We start from the raw sequence: 19,088 nt of genomic DNA on the forward strand, positions 1-19,088 counted from the left end.
GGTAGCAAGACAACAAAAGGGCTGCCTATTGTTGCACAATCAAGCACGTTTTATTTTCTTACGTAACAGTTGGAGTTTCCTCTCATTTCATTATTTAGCTTTTACTCTCCCAATTAATTCGGGACGTTTCTTTCTGTTTTTTTTAGCTTTTATTTCCTCATTAATTCTGGACTGTTTCCCAATTTAATGAAGCTGTTTTAGGACTCTAAGAATTTTGTTTTCTCTATTTATTGGGTTGTAAGCACTTTGTGAGAGATAGACAGAATAAAAAAAAACCAAAACTCTTTTGAGTAGTTAACTCAAATATCTTTCTTTCTTTGTTTTTCTGCGGAATTACAGATTGAAAAACCCTTGTGTGTTAGAACGCGTGTGAGTTCCGTTTGGTCTGCATCAGGTTGGTATCAGAGCTCGATTAGTTATCGTCGTTATGGCACCAAAAAGACGCGCGAACCTACCGAACCTTCGTGAACGACCATTGGATGAAGTCTACGAACGCGATGAGATTGCACGACTACAACAACAAGTCGAGACGTTAACGCAGCAGTTAGCAGCGTCAATGGCTCAACATCAGGATCCAAATCCACAAGACGTGGAAGAGGAGTCTGAAGGTGATGAAAATCCATTCGCCCATCAACCAGTGCAGAGGAGACCAGCGCATGATGAGTCAAGGCGCTGGGAGACAGGCCTCAAGGTTGACATACCAGAGTTCCATGGTGGTTTGCAAGCGGATGAGTACCTCGACTGGATCAATACAGTAGATGAAGTTTTAGAGTTTAAACAAGTTCCAGAAGATAGACGAGTAGCACTGGTTGCAACAAAGCTTAGAGGTCGGGTTGGGGCTTGGTGGCAACAGGTGAAGAAGACAAGGACTCTACAAGGAAAAGGAAAGATCACGTGCTGGGACAAGATGAAAAAAAATATGCGTTCTGCGTTTCTACCATACAACTATACACAGACGCTCTACCAACGGTTACAAAATCTAAAACAGGGAAACCGTTCAGTTGATGACTACACTACGGAGTTTTATCAGTTAGTATCGCGAGATGCGATTGCAGAGGATGAAGAGTCACTGGTTGCGCGATATATTGGCGGACTGCAGATTCAATTCCAAGATGTCCTGAATATCTTTGATGTATTGAGCGTGTCGGACGCCCACCAGAGAGCAGTGCAGTTAGAGAAACAACTAGTGCGCAGAAATACAGGGGGTCTGAACTTTGGAGGTTCTGGTGCAAATACAAGCAATAACAGCGGACGAACAGGGAGTATGAATTTCGGGGGGACCGGTGCAGGCAGTGCAAGTAGCAGTAGCACACGAATAGCCATTCCACCATCTCCTATTACCAAGCCTATTATGCCTACACACGTAACGACGCCTAACACAGGTTTTCGTTGTTTTAATTGCGGGGAACTAGGACATAGGTTCACAGAGTGTAAGAAAGGACAGCGGAGAGGTTGTTTTCAGACGTTGAGGAAATTAACAGGGAACAGGAAGGCGATGTTGAGGCAGAACCAGTTTATGATGAGGAAGAACGTTTAGAGGGGGATGCTGGACCAATGTTAATGATCCGGCGCAGCTGTTTAGCACCACGCGTGGTAGAGGATGATTGGTTGCGCACTAATGTATTCCAGTCCACTTGCACAATTAGTGGAAAAATCTGTCGGTTCATTGTTGATTCAGGTAGCTGTGAAAATATAGTGTCCGAGGAGGTGGTCCGTAAGCTACACATGGCAACAAAATCACATCCTCGACCGTATAAATTAACATGGCTAGATAAGAAGAATGATGTTACGGTATCAAGACGCAGCTTGGTGTCTTTTTCAATCGGCACAACATACAAAGATCAGATTTGGTGTGATGTGGTCTCCATGGACGCCTGTCATTTATTATTGGGCAGACCGTGGTTATATGATCGACATGTGATGTATGATGGGTTCTTGAATACATGCACTTTCATATTCAATTCAATCAAGGTTGTGTTGTTACCAAAAAAAGAAGTTACAGGCGGCACTCTAACAGGAGAAAACAACAATTTATTGACAATGACTAAGTTTGAAGCAGAAGTCAAAGAATCTGGAGTTGTCTACGTGCTGATTGGAAAAATGGAGGCTGAGAATGGCATTATTCCAAGTTGCGTGGAGCCATTATTACAGGAGTTTGGAGATATTTTTCCAGCTGAGCTTCCTGAAACCCTACCCCCATTAAGGGACATTCAACATCAAATTAATCTGGTCCCTGGTGCCAACTTGCCCAACAGGCCACATTATCGGATGAGTCCTAAGGAGCATGAAGAGTTACGGCGCCAAGTAGAGGAATTGCTAACAAAGGGGCATATTCGAGAGAGTCTTAGCCCATGTGCGGTGCCTGCCCTTCTAACCCCAAAAAAAGATGGAACGTGGAGAATGTGTGTCGATAGCAGGGCCATTAATAAAATTACAGTTCGTTACAGGTTTCCAATCCCGCGGTTAGATGACTTGCTGGATCAGTTGAGTGGAGCCACAATATTCACGAAGCTGGACTTGAAGAGCGGATATCACCAGATTCGTATCCGGCCGGGAGATGAGTGGAAAACGGCCTTCAAAACTCGGGAAGGACTCTTTGAGTGGTTGGTCATGCCTTTCGGACTGTCTAATGCCCCAAGCATATTCATGCGAGTGATGAATCAAGCCTTGCGGCCTTACATTGGTAAGAGCGTGGTGGTTTATTTTGATGACATTTTAATTTATAGTGTTGATCCTAGAATGCACCTACAACATCTCCGGGAAGTTTTGACCGTGTTACGTAAAGAACAATTCTTCGCAGCAAAAGGAAAGTGTGTGTTCTTAAGTGACCAGGTCTTGTTTTTGGGATACATTGTGTCTTCTAAGGGGCTTTCAGTAGACGAGACAAAAATTGAAGCAATCAAACAGTGGCCACAGCCGCAAACCATGACTGACGTTCGAAGCTTCCACGGGTTGGCATCATTCTACCGCCGCTTCATTCCCCACTTCAGTGGCATAATGGCCCCAGTGACTGATTGTATGAGGAACAATAGCAAGTTTGTGGGACAATTGAGGTCGAGACAGCCTTCCAAGAAATCAAAAGGAGATTGACCACCGCCCCAGTACTTGTCCTACCAGACTTTTCAAACCCATTTGAGCTACACTGTGACGCCTCAAAGCTAGGAATCGGGGCAGTTCTGAGTCAAAATGGCAGGCCTGTAGCCTTTTTCAGTGAGAAGCTTTCAGGGGCAAAATTACGGTATAACACCTATGATGTTGAATTTTATGCAGTGGTTCAAGCAGTGAGGCATTGGCGACATTATCTGTTTCTTCAGGAGTTCGTCCTATTTACTGACCATGATGCCCTCAAACATATGGGGAGTCAAGATAAGATTTCATCTCGTCATGCATCTTGGGCTGCGTACTTACAACAATTCACATTTGTCATCAAACACAAGGCTGGTACACTGAACCGGGTGGCTGATGCCCTCAGTCGTCGAAAAAATATGCTGGTTGACATGCGAGTCAAAGTAATGGGTTTCGACTCTTTTCAAAATTTGTATGCATCTGACCCTTTTTTGCTGCTGTAATAGAGAACATTCAGAATCACCAACAGAGTAACTTTGTCCTCCATGATGGATTCATCTTCAAAGGCACCCAACTATGTATACCTGAGTGTAGTCTCCGAACCAAAATCATACAAGAACTGCACAGAGAAGGACATCTGGGAAGAGACCGAACTTACTTACTGGTGGCTGCGTCCTATTTCTGGCCATCCATGTGGAAGGAGATTGGTTGTTTTGTTGAACGTTGTAGGGTCTGTCACGTGGCCAAGGGAGGAGCCACCAATGCCGGTTTATACATGCCACTTTCTGTTCCAGTACGACCATGGACCGACATCAGCATGTATTTTGTTCTAGGCCTCCCGCGTACACAACGGGGATTCGACTCCATTTTCGTAGTAGTAGACAGGTTTTCAAAAATGGTTCACTTTATACCATGCAAGAAAACAACAAATGCTGTTAATGTGGCTGAATTATTCTTTCGAGAAGTGTATCGGTTGCATGGGCTGTTAGAGTCAATTGTGTCAGATAGGGAACACTCGTTTCCTGAGCCATTTCTGGCGGAGTCTTTGGAAGATGGTTAATACTCACCTAAACTTCAACAGTGCTTATCATCCTCAGTCCGATGGACAAACTGAGGTGGTGAACCGGTCGTTGGGTAATCTCCTTCGTAGTTTGGTGGGTGATCAATTAAAATCTTGGGACAAGAAACTTGGCCAAGCAGAGTTTGCTCATAACCATGCAGTCAATCGTAGCACCAAGCTCAGCCCCTTCGAAATCGTGTACGGGTTTCTCCCACGATGTCCACTTGACTTGGCTAATCTCCCGAACAACACTAAAGTTAATCACAAGGCAGAGGATTTTGTCACCCAGCTGCAGGACATTCACAAAACGAGAGATGGAATGCGCCTTGGTAAAGAAATCTGCAATCTGCAAGGAAGAAGGAACAAAAGGCAAAGCAATGGTGCCATGTTTGAGATGATGACGAGTAAGATGACAATCGATCTCAATGTGCTTAGTGCGCTCATGAAAAACCGAGTTATGAGCAATCTGAATAGAACTCTGGTTGTCACAATACATAGGAGTAGGATGAGAAAAGGAAATTCCCATATCAGAAAGTAACCAACGTAACCAAACAATCTCTTTGGTAGTAGATGCCATGGCACGATATTCTGCTTCGGTGGATGATTGAGAAACAATAGATTGTTTCTTGCTCTTCCAAGAAATAAGAGAATCACCTAAAAAGATACAGAACCCGGTAACAGACTTGCGATCTGTGGGATCACTACCATGATCAGCATCAGAGTATGCACGCAACTCCAAGGAAGAGGTGGATGAAAGTAACAGACTCTGAAAAACTGTACCCCGAAGATATCGCAAAATACGAAGAACAGCTGCCCAGTGAACAGTAGTAGGAGAAGCAACAAACTGACTAACAACATGAACAGCATATGCAATATCTGGACGAGTAATGGTGAGATATACCAAACTCCCAACAATAATGCGGTATAAAGTAGGATCTATCAAAGGTAAACCATCAGAAGAAGAGTACCTCGCGTTGACCTCAATAGGAGTATCTACAGTCTTGTTATCAGTAAGTCTAACCCGCTCAAGAATATCTGCAACATATTTCGACTGAGAAAGAAGGTAACCTCTAGGTGAGTATGCTACCTCAATACCCAGGAAATATCGAAGATAACCCAAATCCTTCATTTCAAATCGTCTAGCCAACTCTGTCTTTAAAACTAAAATACCATCAATATCATCACCAGTAATAATCATGTCATCAACATATAAAGACAGAATGATACGACCTGCATCAGTGCACTTAATAAAAAGAGCAGAATCATGACTGCTAGAAACAAAGCCAAGAGACGAGATCACAATAGAGAATTTCTCAAACCAAGCACGAGGTGCTTGTTTGAGACCATATAATGCTTTCTTAAGCTTACAAACATATCCAGAGTCATGTGAAATACCAGGAAGGGGTGCCATATAAACTTCTTCTTGAAGATCTCCATTCAAGAATGCATTTTTAACATCAAGCTGAGAAATATGCCACTGACGAATCGAAGCTACGACAATAAGAGTACGAATAGTAGTCATTTTTGCAACCGGGGCAAATGTCTCCTCATAGTCCATACCATACTGTTGAGAGTATCCTTTTGCAACCAGCCTAGCTTTGTATCGCTCAATAGACCCATCAGAATTAGTCTTGATCTTATACACCCAACGACAACCAACAACACTCTTACCAGGAGGTAGAGGAACCAAATCCCAAGTATCTGTTTTATGCAAAGCAAAAAGTTCCTCATTCATAGCTTGCTGCCAAAGCGGATCAAGAATTTCCTCTTTATAGGAAGAGGGCTCAAAGAGACAATGAATAGAAGCTAAAAAGGAAGTAAATGATGAAGAATAACAAGAATAAGCAAAATCTGGTAGTTTTGTGGACTTACGAATGCGGATGGACTGACGTGGAGGAGGATCCACAATCTCAGATGAAGCTTGAGGGGCTGTAGATGAGAATGGAGCTTCAGGTGTGTTAGAGAGTAAAGTACCAGTACCTGCAGAGTTATGAGTACAAATTGATCGAACATAGGGAGAGGTATCATTACCAGAATCCTCATAAAAAGGATCTATATGAATAAGATCAGATTTTGTCAGGCTATGAGTAGTGGATGGAATAGAAAAGAAAGGTATATGCTCAAGGAAGACAACATGACGAGACACATAAAGTTTCTGAGTTATTGGATCAAAACAACGATACCCCTTTTTACCTTCACCATAACCCAGAAAGACATAAATAGCGGATCGAGGGGATAGCTTACTGCGTTCTACATGAGGACGAAGAACGAAACAAGTACAACTAAAGACTCTAAATGAGGAATAATCAGGGACATACCCATATAACTTTTCAAAAGGAGATAGACCCGAACTATGAGAAGATGGAATTGTATTAATCAAACTTACAGCAGTAAGAACAGCTTCTCCCCAAAACTCACTAGGAACAAAAGCAGACAACAAGAGAGAACGAGCAGTTTCGACAATGTGCCTATGTTTTCTTTCAGCTACACCATTTTGTTCAGGAGTATCTGTACATGAAGTTTGGTGGATGGTTCCATCTAAGGCAAGCATTTGACAAAATTTATTAGAGGTGTATTCCCCACCCAAATCACACCTAAAGCATTTGATCACAGCAGAATGTTGAGTTTTGATAAGAGCTCGAAAAGCTGCATATATCTCAAAGAATTCAGAACGATGTTTCATTAAATAAACCCAACAATAACGAGTATGATCATCAATAAAAGAGACATAATATCGAGACCCTCCTTTTGTGGAAACAGGAGAAGGTCCCCATACATCAGAATGAATCAAATCAAATGGTGAATATGACACAGAAATACTTCGATTAAAAGGTAAAGCAGAAAATTTTGCCAGTTTACATCCACTACAATCAGAAATGTCACAAGTTTTCAAATTTTCTAAAGCTCCTGTGGATGCCAAAAATCTCAAATGAGAAGACGAAACATGACCTAGACGGGAATGCCATAAATAAAAACTAGAAGATGAAAGACTCAAACGAAAGGAAGACAAATCAGCAGTAGTAGCAGCAGCGGCAACATCGGCAACTGGCACTTTTAACTCATCCAAAATATATAGCCCATTCTCCCTACGGCCTGTCCCAATCAGCTTCTGAGACTGCAGATCCTGTACACAACAAAAAGAACCAGAAAACATGACTAAATAATCACCAGAATCACATATTTGACCAACAGACGCAAGATTCAATTTGAGTTTTGGAATAAGATAAACATTAGGGAGAGACAAGTGAGGTGTGACAACAGAACCAACACCTGCTAAGGGCATAAGAGTGCCATCAGCAGTCATAACAGGAATGGAGGACAAAGGGGACACTGAGGTAAAAGATGAGGAATCTGGAGACATATGATGGGAAGCACCAGAATCCAAGACCCATTCAGAGTGTGACATACCTGAGGAACTATGAGGCAACTGACCTATGGAAGAAGCGGACATTGCTTGTGGCTGCAAGGAGAGAAACTTCTGAAATTGCTCAGCTAAAGTATTAGGATCGGTAATAGAGCCTGGGGAAGCTACTGCTGCAGTATTGTGGTGTGGTGGTTTATACCCTTGAGGTGATCGATGAGCATTAGATTGTGACTGACTGCCAGACTTCCAAGCTTGATTCTACTGTCTTAACTTAGGACACTGAGCCTTCCAATGACCTTTCTGCTTACAGAAACTGCACTCATCGAAGCCAACCCTTGTGTAAGGCTTGTTCTGATGATTAGAGAATGACTTAGAAGGTACTGCTAGTACAGAAGGATTCGAAGCAGAAAGAATTCCCTTTTCAGAATAAGACTGAAGACGTATTTCTTCAGCCAATAACTCACTGACAACAGAGTCAACAGAAGACAGTGGAGAACGATGCAGAATTGAACCTCTAAGTCCTTCGAAATCACTGCGAAGTGCTGTTAAAAATTGTACCAATCGTTGCTGCTCTCTACGTTCAATATAAGCACCACATGCTTTTAATTCTGCCGATTTTGTAAGAGCCAATTGATCCCAAAGATCTGTCATTGCAGAATAGAACTCCTGAATACTCATATTCTTCTGGTGAAGAGCTCGTATGTCATTCTCTAACTGATATTGTTTTGCAAAATTTGATTGCGTGAATAACCGTTGCAGATGATCCCAAACCTCCTTTGCTGTCTCATACTTTGCCAACTGTGTACCTATAGAATGCTCAACAGAATTGTTGATCCAAGTAATGATCTTTGCATTGTTTGCTTCCCATGTATCTATCGAAACAGTATCTCCTTCTTCAGTATTCTTAGGTACCACATAAGTTCCACTAACATATCCCCACATCTTCTTACCCTTAAGAAAATTTTTCATTACATAGCTCCAATACGAATAGTTCTTCCCATCCAACCTCACACTCACAGACTGAAGCGAATCATCTCTTTCAGTAGCCATAATCAACAATCACAGAGAACCAGAATGCAAAAGCAGCGGAAAACAAAATACCAAATTGCAGAAACTGAACAGAGATTGCAGAAACTAAACAAATATCTTCTCAAACTTATACGATTACTCCAAAACACAAAACAAATTTGCAGAAACTGAACGGAAATACCAAATTGCAAAAGCTGAAGGGAAGACGAAATACCAAAATAATTGCAGAAACTGACGAAATACCAAATTTTGCAGAAGCGGAAGACAAAATCTCACTCCAAACCCCCAGCCAACTCACCGCAGAGTTGGATCCGCGAAGTTGTGTTCAGGATTAAGCCTCGTTTCATAAAACCAGCTCTGATACCATGTTAAAATAATTGAGATCAAATACAAAAAGGAGGCTACAATTCTGAATAATTTATTTATTATGAATGCATAGTCTTAACCTAAATACAAATAAAGTATATATAGGTCAAACTGAAAGTACTATTCTACCCTTAATAAATAAGACTACATAAATATTATTTAACAGCATATACATCGCATTTTTTTCAGAATTATATGAATGCAGCAAAATCGAGAGATTATACAGAAGAGTAGATACTTGTGCGAATGAAGAGGATCAAGCTGGAGTGGATATACTGAGGAATAAAAACTGCTCTAGGCTCCATAGTAATGAACCCAATATGCATAGCCCTATCTACAATCCTTCCACCATAATTCCTGAGCACCGTCATAACCCCAGCATCAGTTTTAATCACACGCTTTGAATCCTGCAACAAGAACCAGTCTTCTTCCTTATCTCTCTCCGTTTCTTCCCTCTCTCCTCTCCAGTTTTCCTTTTCTTCTCTATAAAACCCTACTGCCACAGTGACCTCATAACAGAGCACAAGAAGCAACAGCAGAAGGATATCTCTATTTCCCATTGTGTTAGTTTTCTCAATGAGCTAGCTAGCTAGCTTTTCTTGTGTATTGTATTGCAGGTGAAATTTACATTTGCTTGGTGCGTCAGCATGAGTAGAAAGGTGGGGTTTATGAAGGGGCTGAAGGAGAGATTAGAGGAAAACAAGTGTCAGTCATGCAGAGTTGTAGATTTGGTAGCTCATGTTTGGTTAGACCCAGTTGAGTTCTCGCGAGAAATATCAGATCAAGGTGAGAGGATCAAAATAGTTTGTGATTCGGCTTTATATTTATGTATTTATCTACATGTTTTACCAAAAACAAAATCCACGTTTTTTACTTGGATATTTAGTCACTCAGTCAACCCTATGATTTAAGTTAAGGACTCTACCAAGTTAAATTATTTTTTTATTTTATTATATTATAAAAAATGCCAAAATTAAACTATAATCAATCTAATACTGGACAATAAAATTCAATAAAAAAAAAACCCATCATTTTTCTCACAAACAGTCTATGCACACAATTAATAACATATTGAAATTATTATAATTGAGCTTTTCACGTGGGGAAAGTCTTCAATGTATATAGGTAAACATTGTCCTGATATCTAAATTCTCTTTTACTATTTTTCTTGAAAATCATAAATTCATATAACAAGTTTGTTTGAGAAAAAAAATAATAAAACAAGTAAACATCTAAATAAAATATATATACTATAAAAATATGCAATAAAAAAATTAACATTTTAAAATTTTGTTTAAATTAAAAAAAAAAGTATATTTGCTTACTTAAGATGGAAAATTCGCAATAAAATTTCAATCAGAACATGGATACCATCAAACAGAGTATTGTTGTGACTGGAAAAGTTGTGAAAAGATGAGTTATGTTGAGATGGGGGGAGGTTTGTTTTGTTGCATAATGTTTTAAGGAAGAAGTAGAAATAGAGGGGGGGGGGGGGAGTCAAGCGCCAAGTCATATATTAAATATTATCAATGGATTTACATATGAAATTATTCCGACGATGACTCCGTTGACTCCGTTGACAATTCTATTGATATAAGTGACACGTCACTGTACGGTTTGCTTATTTAAATCCCACTGTAATTTCATCGGTAACGTCGTGTGTAAAAACTTAAACATCATCGAACTATTTGATTTTTTTTATTCTTTCTATTCCGACTGGGATTCCCTTAGTATATACCGATGACATATTTCTGTCGGTATTTTCTAATGAAGTTAGCTATAGAAACAATTTGGTAGGTAAAAATCACCGCAAAATACTGACAAAAAAAATCCGTCACTGTTTCTGTTTGTATTCGTTGATTTTCTGATAGTTTACTTACTAATTTTTTTATTCATTTATATTTTTCAAATATACAATGGAATTGTAGTCTTTTTTTTTTTTATTACATAAACAAATTAACTCTAGTAATTAGGACTTCAACTTTGTTTTCTAAAATAAGTTATCGAATACATAATCGCTATCTAATTTTAATTAATCACATCTAACTCCTTTTGGTTAGCAAATCATTGTTTATCCAATTATATTAGGATTCATTATTTTGATTCCTTTTGCTTTAGGAATTGCTTGCCTGGACATGATTGGGGTTGCTAACCTTATGTTGTAATTTTCTACTTTTGGTTTTATTTATATAGCTATCAAAATGGTTAAGGAATTGATTCGAGTAATTTCACATGTTTCAGTTAAAACTATTTAATTCAATCAAAACCTTATTAATTATAACTTTCTACTTATGGTTCTATTTAAATAGCTATCAAATCCTATATAAATTCAATATATTGATTTGAAAATTTAGTGATTCATATAATTTTAACTCTGATATTAAAATAATTAAAGAGTTGGCTTGATTAGATTCGAGCACCTCAATTAAAACTTGTTTGATCTAATCTGGTGATGTCCCAAAATCCAGAATATTCAAGCAATAAGTTATTTAGTGTTTGGATAGTGGTTGATCAAGGTGTTTAAGAATATAATTATCTTCTCCTTAGCTAAAAAAGTACCAAACTAATGGTAAAAGCCTAAGTACCTATAAAAACAAAGTCAATAATTTTATGGAAAAAACAATAAATAATTCAAAAGAGCCTTAAGTTCCAAGAACAAAAGTGTTTGTTCTTGTATTTTAGAATGATTAATGCTCCGAAGTATATGCAAGCTATTTAGAGTTGAAAAAGTTCTGAACCTCTTACCTGGATGGTTCAAGAGGTATTTATAAACCTTAAACCTTGTTGTCTTCAGAGAAGAGAAAGACTAAAAAGTTATTTGCTTTCTGTAGCATTAATGAGAGACAAATATCCCTTATACACCATTAATGAGAAACAAATATCTCTTACACATTATTAATGAGATGGTATGTGTGGTGGACTCCCTAAGTGACTTTTTATACATCTATAAATATAGAGAGATCATTACATTTGATATGAATAAATCATATAACCATTCTAAAAGTAGGACTCCTTAGCCCTATACACTTAAGACCTGAGATGTAGCCCAACTTCGATAAAAAATAAAAAAGGTGTGACGGTTTATCTAATCTGTAGCACCTCTTGTTTAATTGAGCATCTGGATCTGACATACTACTATACTCAAGTTACCTTGCGTTTGACTAATAACTAAACCCAAGCGTATTGGGTCTGGTATTTTGTCAGGTCTATGTTACCTTGGGTTTAGCTGATTGTTGAACCTAAGTGTGTTGAGTCTTGCAAACTGTCAGACCCATGTTATCTTGAATTTAGCTAATTGCTGAATCCAAGTGTCTTGAGTTTGGCATTTCGCCAAGCTTATGTTGCCTTAGGTTCTTCAGCTGATTGTTAAACCCAAGTTTCTTGGGTTTCACATTTCACCAGGCTCATGTTGCCTTGGACTCAACTAATTATTGAATCTAAGAGTCTTGAGTTTGGCATTTCATCAGGTCCATATTGTTGCCTTGAGTGCAGCTGATTCGTGAATCTAAATGTGTTGGGTCTGGCATATTGCCAGGCCCACATTACTTTGGGTTCAGCTAATTGCCAAACCCAAGTGTATTGGGTCTTGCATGTTGCTAGAGCTATGTCGTCTTGGGTTTTTTCAAGCAATAAAAATATAAACAAAAAAATATTGACTTATCACAATCAAAGCTTTTCTTCTCGTTGTTTCTTCTTCTTGTTGTGATGCTTTTATTCATGTACAATTTGTTTGAACAATTTCTTTTCTTACAATAAGCGATATTATAAGAACTTCATGAATTTTTTTTTTGAAAGAATTGTATTAAAAAGAGAATTCAACTCTCTTGCATTATAATTCAATATCAATTCAAAGTTAGTAACCTAAAATGTGTCTCATTAATCCTCTTTTTAGATAATTTAATTAGTTCTAACTAGTTTAACCTGCTTGCATTTTTGCTATGGGTTTAAACATAAAAAGACACATTTAGATCGTTAAAAACTTTACAACATTGTTATTAAACTCGGTATAATAATTTAAACTTGAAAAATCCCTACCTAACTTTTTAATTGATATTTAGTCAGTCTATCAACCCTATGATTCAGGTTAAGGACTCCACCGGGTCAAATTATTTTTTTATTTTATTATATCATAGAAAATACCAAAATTAATTATCATCAATCAACCCAATACTGAATGATAAAATTAAAAAAAAACCCTCGTTCTTCTCACAAATAGTCTATGCCCATAGTTAAAAATATATTAAAATTATTATAATCAAGGGACCATATGTTAAACACACCGTTAATTATATATCAAAATAATTATAATCAAGTTTGTAGACCTGGAAGTCTAAATAATCGAGCTTTTCACGTGGGGAAAGTCTTCAATGTATATAAGTAAACATTGTCCTGATATCTAAATTATCTTTTACTGTTTTTCTCCAAAGAAATTAGACGAGTAAAAAGTTTAAGATAAGAATTGTAAAAAAGAAGTAATTATCGTAATAAAAGACATTCATTTAGTATTATCCATATATTATTACAATAACTAATGTTGTATGATATTATTTTGGCATGATTGATACAGTCCACTTTCCTTCAATTGATTACATTTTCAATACATGCATTATCTAATATATAGTCTCTTCGAAGAAACCCACTGCCATCATTAACCATATATAATCTGAAAAAAAAAAAACAATTAGAGATTAATATTGGTAACGAAATAAAACTAAAAAAAGAACCATGTTATCGAAATAAACAATCTATTAAAAAGAAAGTTAAAAGAACTGACCAATTTTGTAAGATATTTTTGAACGAGGTGGAGGTTAATTATTGGATGAAGCAGGTGATGGAGATAGAGGAGGTGGGGATTTAAAGAAAAAGGGAGGCAAAAAGAACCATGGAGGAGGTGGAGATTTAAGGATATGTGGAGGGGGTGAAGGAGATGGAGGTGGCGGGGATTTAAAGGGGAAGAAGGTAGGAAATGTAAACCTCAGAGTAGGTGGAGATTTGAGGATAGGTGGAGGGGGAGAAGGAGATGGAGGTGGCAGGGATTTAAAGGGAAAGAAGGGAGGAAGTGTAAACCTCGGAGGAGGTGGAGATTTGAGGATAGGTGGAGGGGGAGAAGGAGATGGAGGTGGCGGATTTATAATGAAAGAAGGGAGGAAGTGTAAACCTCAGAGGAGGTGGCGGATTTATAATGAAAGAAGGGAGGAAGTGTAAACCTCAGAGGAGGTGGAGAATTGAGGATATTTGGAGGGGGAGAAGGAGATGGAGGTGGCGGGGATTTAAAGGAAAAGAAGGGAGGAAGTGTAAACCTCGGAGGAGGTGGAGATTTGAGGATAGCTGAAGGGGGAGAAGGAGATGGAGGTGGTGGGGATTTAAAGGGGAAGAAGAGAGGAAGTGTAAACCTCGGAGGAGGTGGAGAATTGAGGTTATGTGGAGGGGGAGAAGGAGATGGAGGTGGCAGGGATTTGAAGGGAAAGAAGGCAGGAAGTGTAAACCTCGAAGGAGGTGGAGATTTGAGGATAGGTGGAGGGGGAGAAGGATATAGAGGTGGCGGGGATTTAAAGGGAAAGAAGGGAGGAAGAGTAAACCACGGAGGAGGTGGAGATTTGAGGATAGGTGGCGGGGGTGGAGGAGAAGTATAACGAGGTGATGGAAATGGTGAAATTTTTGGAGGGTATGTCGGAGGAGTATAAGGATGTGATGGAGATAAATTAGGAGTTGGGGATGGGGATAGTAATGGAAATGGTGAAACTTTTGGACAGGGTATCGGGGAAGTATAAGGATGTGATGGAGATAAATTGGGATTCGGGGATGGGGATAGTTGTGAAATTGGTGAGATTTTGGGAGAAGTATAAGAAGACGATGGAGATAAATTGGGATGCGGGGATGGGGATAGTGATGGAAATGGTGAAACTTTTGGAGAGGATGTTAGAGAAGTATGAGGATGTGATGGAGATAAATTTGGAGTTGAGGATGCGGATAGTGGTGAAATTAGTGAGATTTTTAGTGAAGTATAAGAAGGGGATGGAGATAAATTGAGATGCGGGGATGGGAATAGTGATGGAAATGGTGAAACTTTTGAAGGGGATGTCGGAGGAGTATGAGAATGTGATGGAGATAAATTAGGAGTTGGGAATGGGGATGGTAATGGAATGGGTGAAATTCTTGGAGGGGATGCTGGTGAAGTATAAGGAGGAGATGGAAATAAATTTGAAGCCGGGGATGGGGATGGGGATGGAATTTGTGGAACTTTTGAAGGGGATGTAACTGGAGAAATATAAGAAGGCAATGGAGGTAAAATGGGAGCTGAAGATGGGGTCGGAGGTGAAGCTGATGGCAATGGTGGAGATTTTGCTGATGGTGCAGGAGATTTTGCTGGTGGTGGTGGTGGTGGAGATTTTGCTCGTGGCGGCGGCCGAAGGTGATGAATTTTTGGAGGTGGTGGGGGCATTTTCTTTTTATTTGGAGGTGGTGGTGATCAAGGGGGCGACGGTGTTCCTCGATTCAGAAGTCCTGATGGTTGAAATACAGAGTTTTTATGATTATATGGTAATGGTGGATCTTCGTGATCATGAGGTGGACTAGGAGGTTCCTCATTATCATAAATATTGGCCGCCGCGTTAATTGCTAGTAAGCCGAAAACCATGGCATGCACAAGATGACACCGAGATGGTGACGCCATCCTTTCGAACTCTTCCCAATAATCACATCGCTAATTATATATCAAAGTAATTATAATCAAGTTTATACACCTGGAAGTCCAAATAATTGAGATTTTCACGTGGGGAAAGTCTTCAATGTATATAGGTAAACATTGTCCTGATATCTAAATTCTCTTTTACTGTTTTTCTCCAAAGAAATTAGACGAGTAAAAAGTTTAACGATAAGAATTGTAAAAAAAGAAGTAATTATCGTAATAAAAGACATTCATTTAGTATTATAATGCTTTTCAACAAACATAATATTTTCCTCCATATTATCCATATATTATTACAATAACTAATTTTCTATGATATTATTCTGGCATGATTGATGGAGCACAATCGACTTTCCTTCAACTGATTACATTTTCAATACATGCATTATATAATATGTAAGTCTCTTCGAAGAAACCCACTGCCATCATTAACCATATATAATCTGAAAAAAAAAACACAATTAGAGATTAAATATTGGTAAATTAAAAAAAAAAGAACCATGTTATCGAAATGAACAATCTATTACAAAGAAAGTTAAAAGAACTGACCAATTTTGATAGATATTTTTGAACAAGGTGGAGGTTAATTATTGGATGAAGGAGGTGATGGAGATAGAGGAGGCGGGGATTTAGATTTAAAGTGAAAGAAGGGAGGAAGTGTAAACCTCGAAGGAGGTGGAAATTTAAGGATATGTGGAGGGGGAGAAGGAGATGGACGTGGCGGGGATTTAAAGTAAAAGAAGGGAGGAAGTGTAAACCTCGGAGGAGGTGGAGATTTGAGGATAGGTGGAGGGGGAGAAGGAGATGGAGGTGGCGGCGATTTAAAGTGAAACAAGGGAGGAAGTGTAAACCTCGGAGGAGGTGGAGATTTGAGGAAAGGTGGAGGGGGGGAAGGAGATGGAGGTGGCGGGGATTTAAAGTGAAAGAAGGGAGGAAGTGTAAACCTCGGAGGAGGTGGAGATTTGAGGATAGGTGGAGGGGGTGGAGGAGAAGTATAAGGAGGTGATGGAATGGGTGAAATTTTTGGAGGGAATGTCGGGGGAGTATAAGGATGTGATGGAGATAAATTGGGAGTTGGGGATGGGGATGGTGATGGGGATGGAATGGGTGAAATTCTTGGAGGGGATGTCGGGGGAGTATAAGGATGTGATGGAGATAAATTGGGAGTTGGGGATGGGGATGGTGAAACTTTTGGAGAGGATGTCGGGGGAGTATAAGGATGTGATGGAGATAAATTAGGAGTTGGGGATGGGGATGGGGATGGGGATGGAATGGGTGAAATTCTTGGAGGGGATGTCGGGGGAGTATAAGGATGTGATGGAGATAAATTGGGAGTTGGGGATGGGGGTGGTGAAACTTTTGGAGAGGATGTCGGGGGAGTATAAGGATGTGATGGAGATAAATTAGGAGTTGGGGATGGGGATGGGGATGGGGATGGAATGGGTGAAATTCTTGGAGGGGATGTCGGGGGAGTATAAGGATGTGATGGAGATGAATTGGGAGTTGGGGATGGTGATGGAAATCGTGAAACTTTTGGAGAGGATGTCGGTGGAGTATAAGGATGTAATGGAGATAAATTGGGAGTTAGGGACAGTGATGGAATGGGTGAAATTCTTGGAGGGGATGTCGGGGGAGTATAAGGATGTGATGGAGATAAATTGGGAGTTGGGGATGGGGATGGTGAAACTTTTGGAGAGGATGTCGGGGGAGTATAAGGATGCGAAGGAGATAAATTAGGAGTTGGGGATGGAGATGGAATGGGGGGAATTCTCGGAGGGGATGCTGGTGAAGTATAAGGAGGAGATGGAGATAAATTGGAAGCCGGGGATGGGGATGGTGGAACTTTTGAAGGGGGTGTAACTGGAGAAATTTTAGAAGGCAATGGAGGTAAAATGGGAGCTGAAGATGAGGTCGGAGGTGAAGCTGATGGCAATGGTGGAGACTTCGCTGGTGGTGGCGGGGGTGGAGACTTTGCTGGTGGTGGAGGTGATTGTGTTTTCTTCTTTTTTGGAGGTGGTGGGGGCGTTTTCTTCTTATTTGGAGGTGGTGGTGATCGAGGCGGCGGCGGCGGTGTTCCTCGATGAAGAAGTCCTGATGGCAGAAATAGAGAGTTTTTATGATTATATGGTAATGGTGGGTCTTCGTGATCATGAGGTGGCCTAGGAGGTTCCTCATTATCATAAATATTGGCCGCCACGTTAATTGCTAGTAAGCCGAAAACCATGGCATGCACAAGATGACGCCGAGATGGTGATGCCATCCTTTCGAACTCTTCCCGATAATCACACTTGCTCTCACTAATTAGCTTCTGAACAAGGAATGGACGTGAAGATTTGCTTTTATAGTTGTGTTTTTAGTGTATAAAGACGAGTTGATCCCCTGTGTATTTCGGTAATTGAGGAGGCCTATCTAATGGAATAATAATCACAGCTAGGGGTTGTACCCTTTGGGTAATTAACATAGCATAACTGTAATTTTAGTGGACTTTTTAATTGAAGGGACCATTTAATCCTATGGTTTATTAGGTGTAACCACAATTAGAAATCTTCTTATAGAGACGCTACAAGTCAGTTTAGTTTAGTGGACCATCTAATCCTATCTTAGGAGGTATGCTAAAACCTCTCCATCGGTTCAGTCAGTTCTTAGCATCTAGCACCCCATCCTCATCACTAAACGAAAATGAAAAGCACTAATTGATTTATTATGAGTGCATGGTGAATAAAAAACTATTAATCAATAAAATTTGTCAAGTTTTAAAAATTTATTTTTCTTTTTTATTGTGACTTTATAGAATGAGAAACTTTATGGCTTGTTGTTGTTGGGTTTTTAGTAAACCATGTGTTAAGTTTCATAGATAAATTTTAAAGGTATTTTTGAAATGATATTTTTTATTTGAAATTATTGTAGCAAAACAAAGGTTCTTTTATTTGATTTGTTTTTGGTTATTTTTTATTATCAATATCATAAAAAAACACTCTAAACACAAAAATTAATTTAACCCTTGAAATTGAATTCAATTCCAAGAGTTCCAAACAGCAAAATAAGGAACCACCTTCATATATATATATATATATATATATTTCTGTTTCTCTAGTTGACTATCATGAGGGTTCTCCAATATTATTCTTTTCTTTCACTTTAATATCGTGGCGTTAAATTATATATATTTGATCATGTTAGTTATTTAGTGTTTTAATTAGATAGTGGTTAATCAATATTTTTATTTTAGGAGATCGTCTAGGATCAAACACATAGCCTTAGAACTTGGTAATGGTTGAATCAAAATGTTTCGGGTCTGGTATATCTATCAGACCCACGCTGCCTTGAGCTTGGATGACCGCCAAACTCAAGTTCTTTGGGCTGGCATGTTTGCCAAACCCACGTTACTTTGAACTTGGCTGATGGTCAAGTCTAAGTTTATTGGGTCTGACATGTTTGTTAGACCCCACTACCTCGGACTTGGCTGACTACGAAGTTCAAGCTCTTTGAGTCTTGTATGTTTGTCAAACTTACGC

The 19,088-nt window shown here is 39.2% G+C and overlaps 2 protein-coding genes across 4 annotated transcripts; one reads left to right on the forward strand and one right to left on the reverse strand.

Annotated features, from left to right (window-relative positions):
• The first annotated feature begins 427 nt into the window (after positions 1-427).
• Positions 428-4,126, forward strand: LOC112323432 (uncharacterized). Its single transcript, XM_052456352.1, has 5 exons — positions 428-1,382; positions 1,445-3,016; positions 3,118-3,509; positions 3,573-3,885; positions 4,032-4,126. The coding sequence occupies exons 1-5, from the start codon at positions 428-430 to the stop codon at positions 4,124-4,126; spliced, it is 3,327 nt and encodes a 1,108-aa protein (XP_052312312.1).
• Positions 4,127-13,505: 9,379 nt separating this feature from the next.
• On the reverse strand, positions 13,506-17,894 carry LOC18095080 (extensin-like). 3 transcript variants are annotated; one of them, XM_052452683.1, is made up of 3 exons: positions 16,453-17,894; positions 16,123-16,359; positions 15,785-16,016 (listed from the first exon to the last, which is right to left on the reverse strand). In XM_052452683.1, the coding sequence occupies exons 1-2, from the start codon at positions 17,831-17,833 to the stop codon at positions 16,157-16,159; spliced, it is 1,584 nt and encodes a 527-aa protein (XP_052308643.1). In that variant the 5' UTR covers positions 17,834-17,894; the 3' UTR covers positions 15,785-16,016; positions 16,123-16,156. The 3 variants fall into 3 exon arrangements, with proteins under 3 accessions (XP_052308642.1, XP_052308643.1, XP_052308641.1); XM_052452682.1 differs by lacking the exon at positions 15,785-16,016 and adding an exon at positions 13,506-13,548 and having other exon boundaries at positions 16,123-17,894; XM_052452681.1 differs by having other exon boundaries at positions 16,123-17,893.
• Between the last annotated feature and the right edge of the window lie 1,194 nt (positions 17,895-19,088).

The sequence above is a fragment of the Populus trichocarpa genome, chromosome 1 (genome assembly GCF_000002775.5).
Source record: "Populus trichocarpa isolate Nisqually-1 chromosome 1, P.trichocarpa_v4.1, whole genome shotgun sequence".
NCBI classification, from domain to species: Eukaryota; Viridiplantae; Streptophyta; class Magnoliopsida; order Malpighiales; family Salicaceae; genus Populus; species Populus trichocarpa.

Coding starts and splice junctions, on each gene's coding strand:
- LOC18095080 (XM_052452682.1), bottom strand. CDS start 17,833: ATGGCATCACCATCTCGGCGTCATCTTGTGCATGCCATGGTTTTCGGC.
- LOC112323432 (XM_052456352.1), top strand. CDS start 428: ATGGCACCAAAAAGACGCGCGAACCTACCGAACCTTCGTGAACGACCA. Junction 1,383..1,444: donor CGTAACGACGCCTAACACAG/GTTTTCGTTGTT, acceptor AAGAAAGGACAG/CGGAGAGGTTGTTTTCAGAC. Junction 3,017..3,117: donor AATGGCCCCAGTGACTGATT/GTATGAGGAACA, acceptor TTGTCCTACCAG/ACTTTTCAAACCCATTTGAG.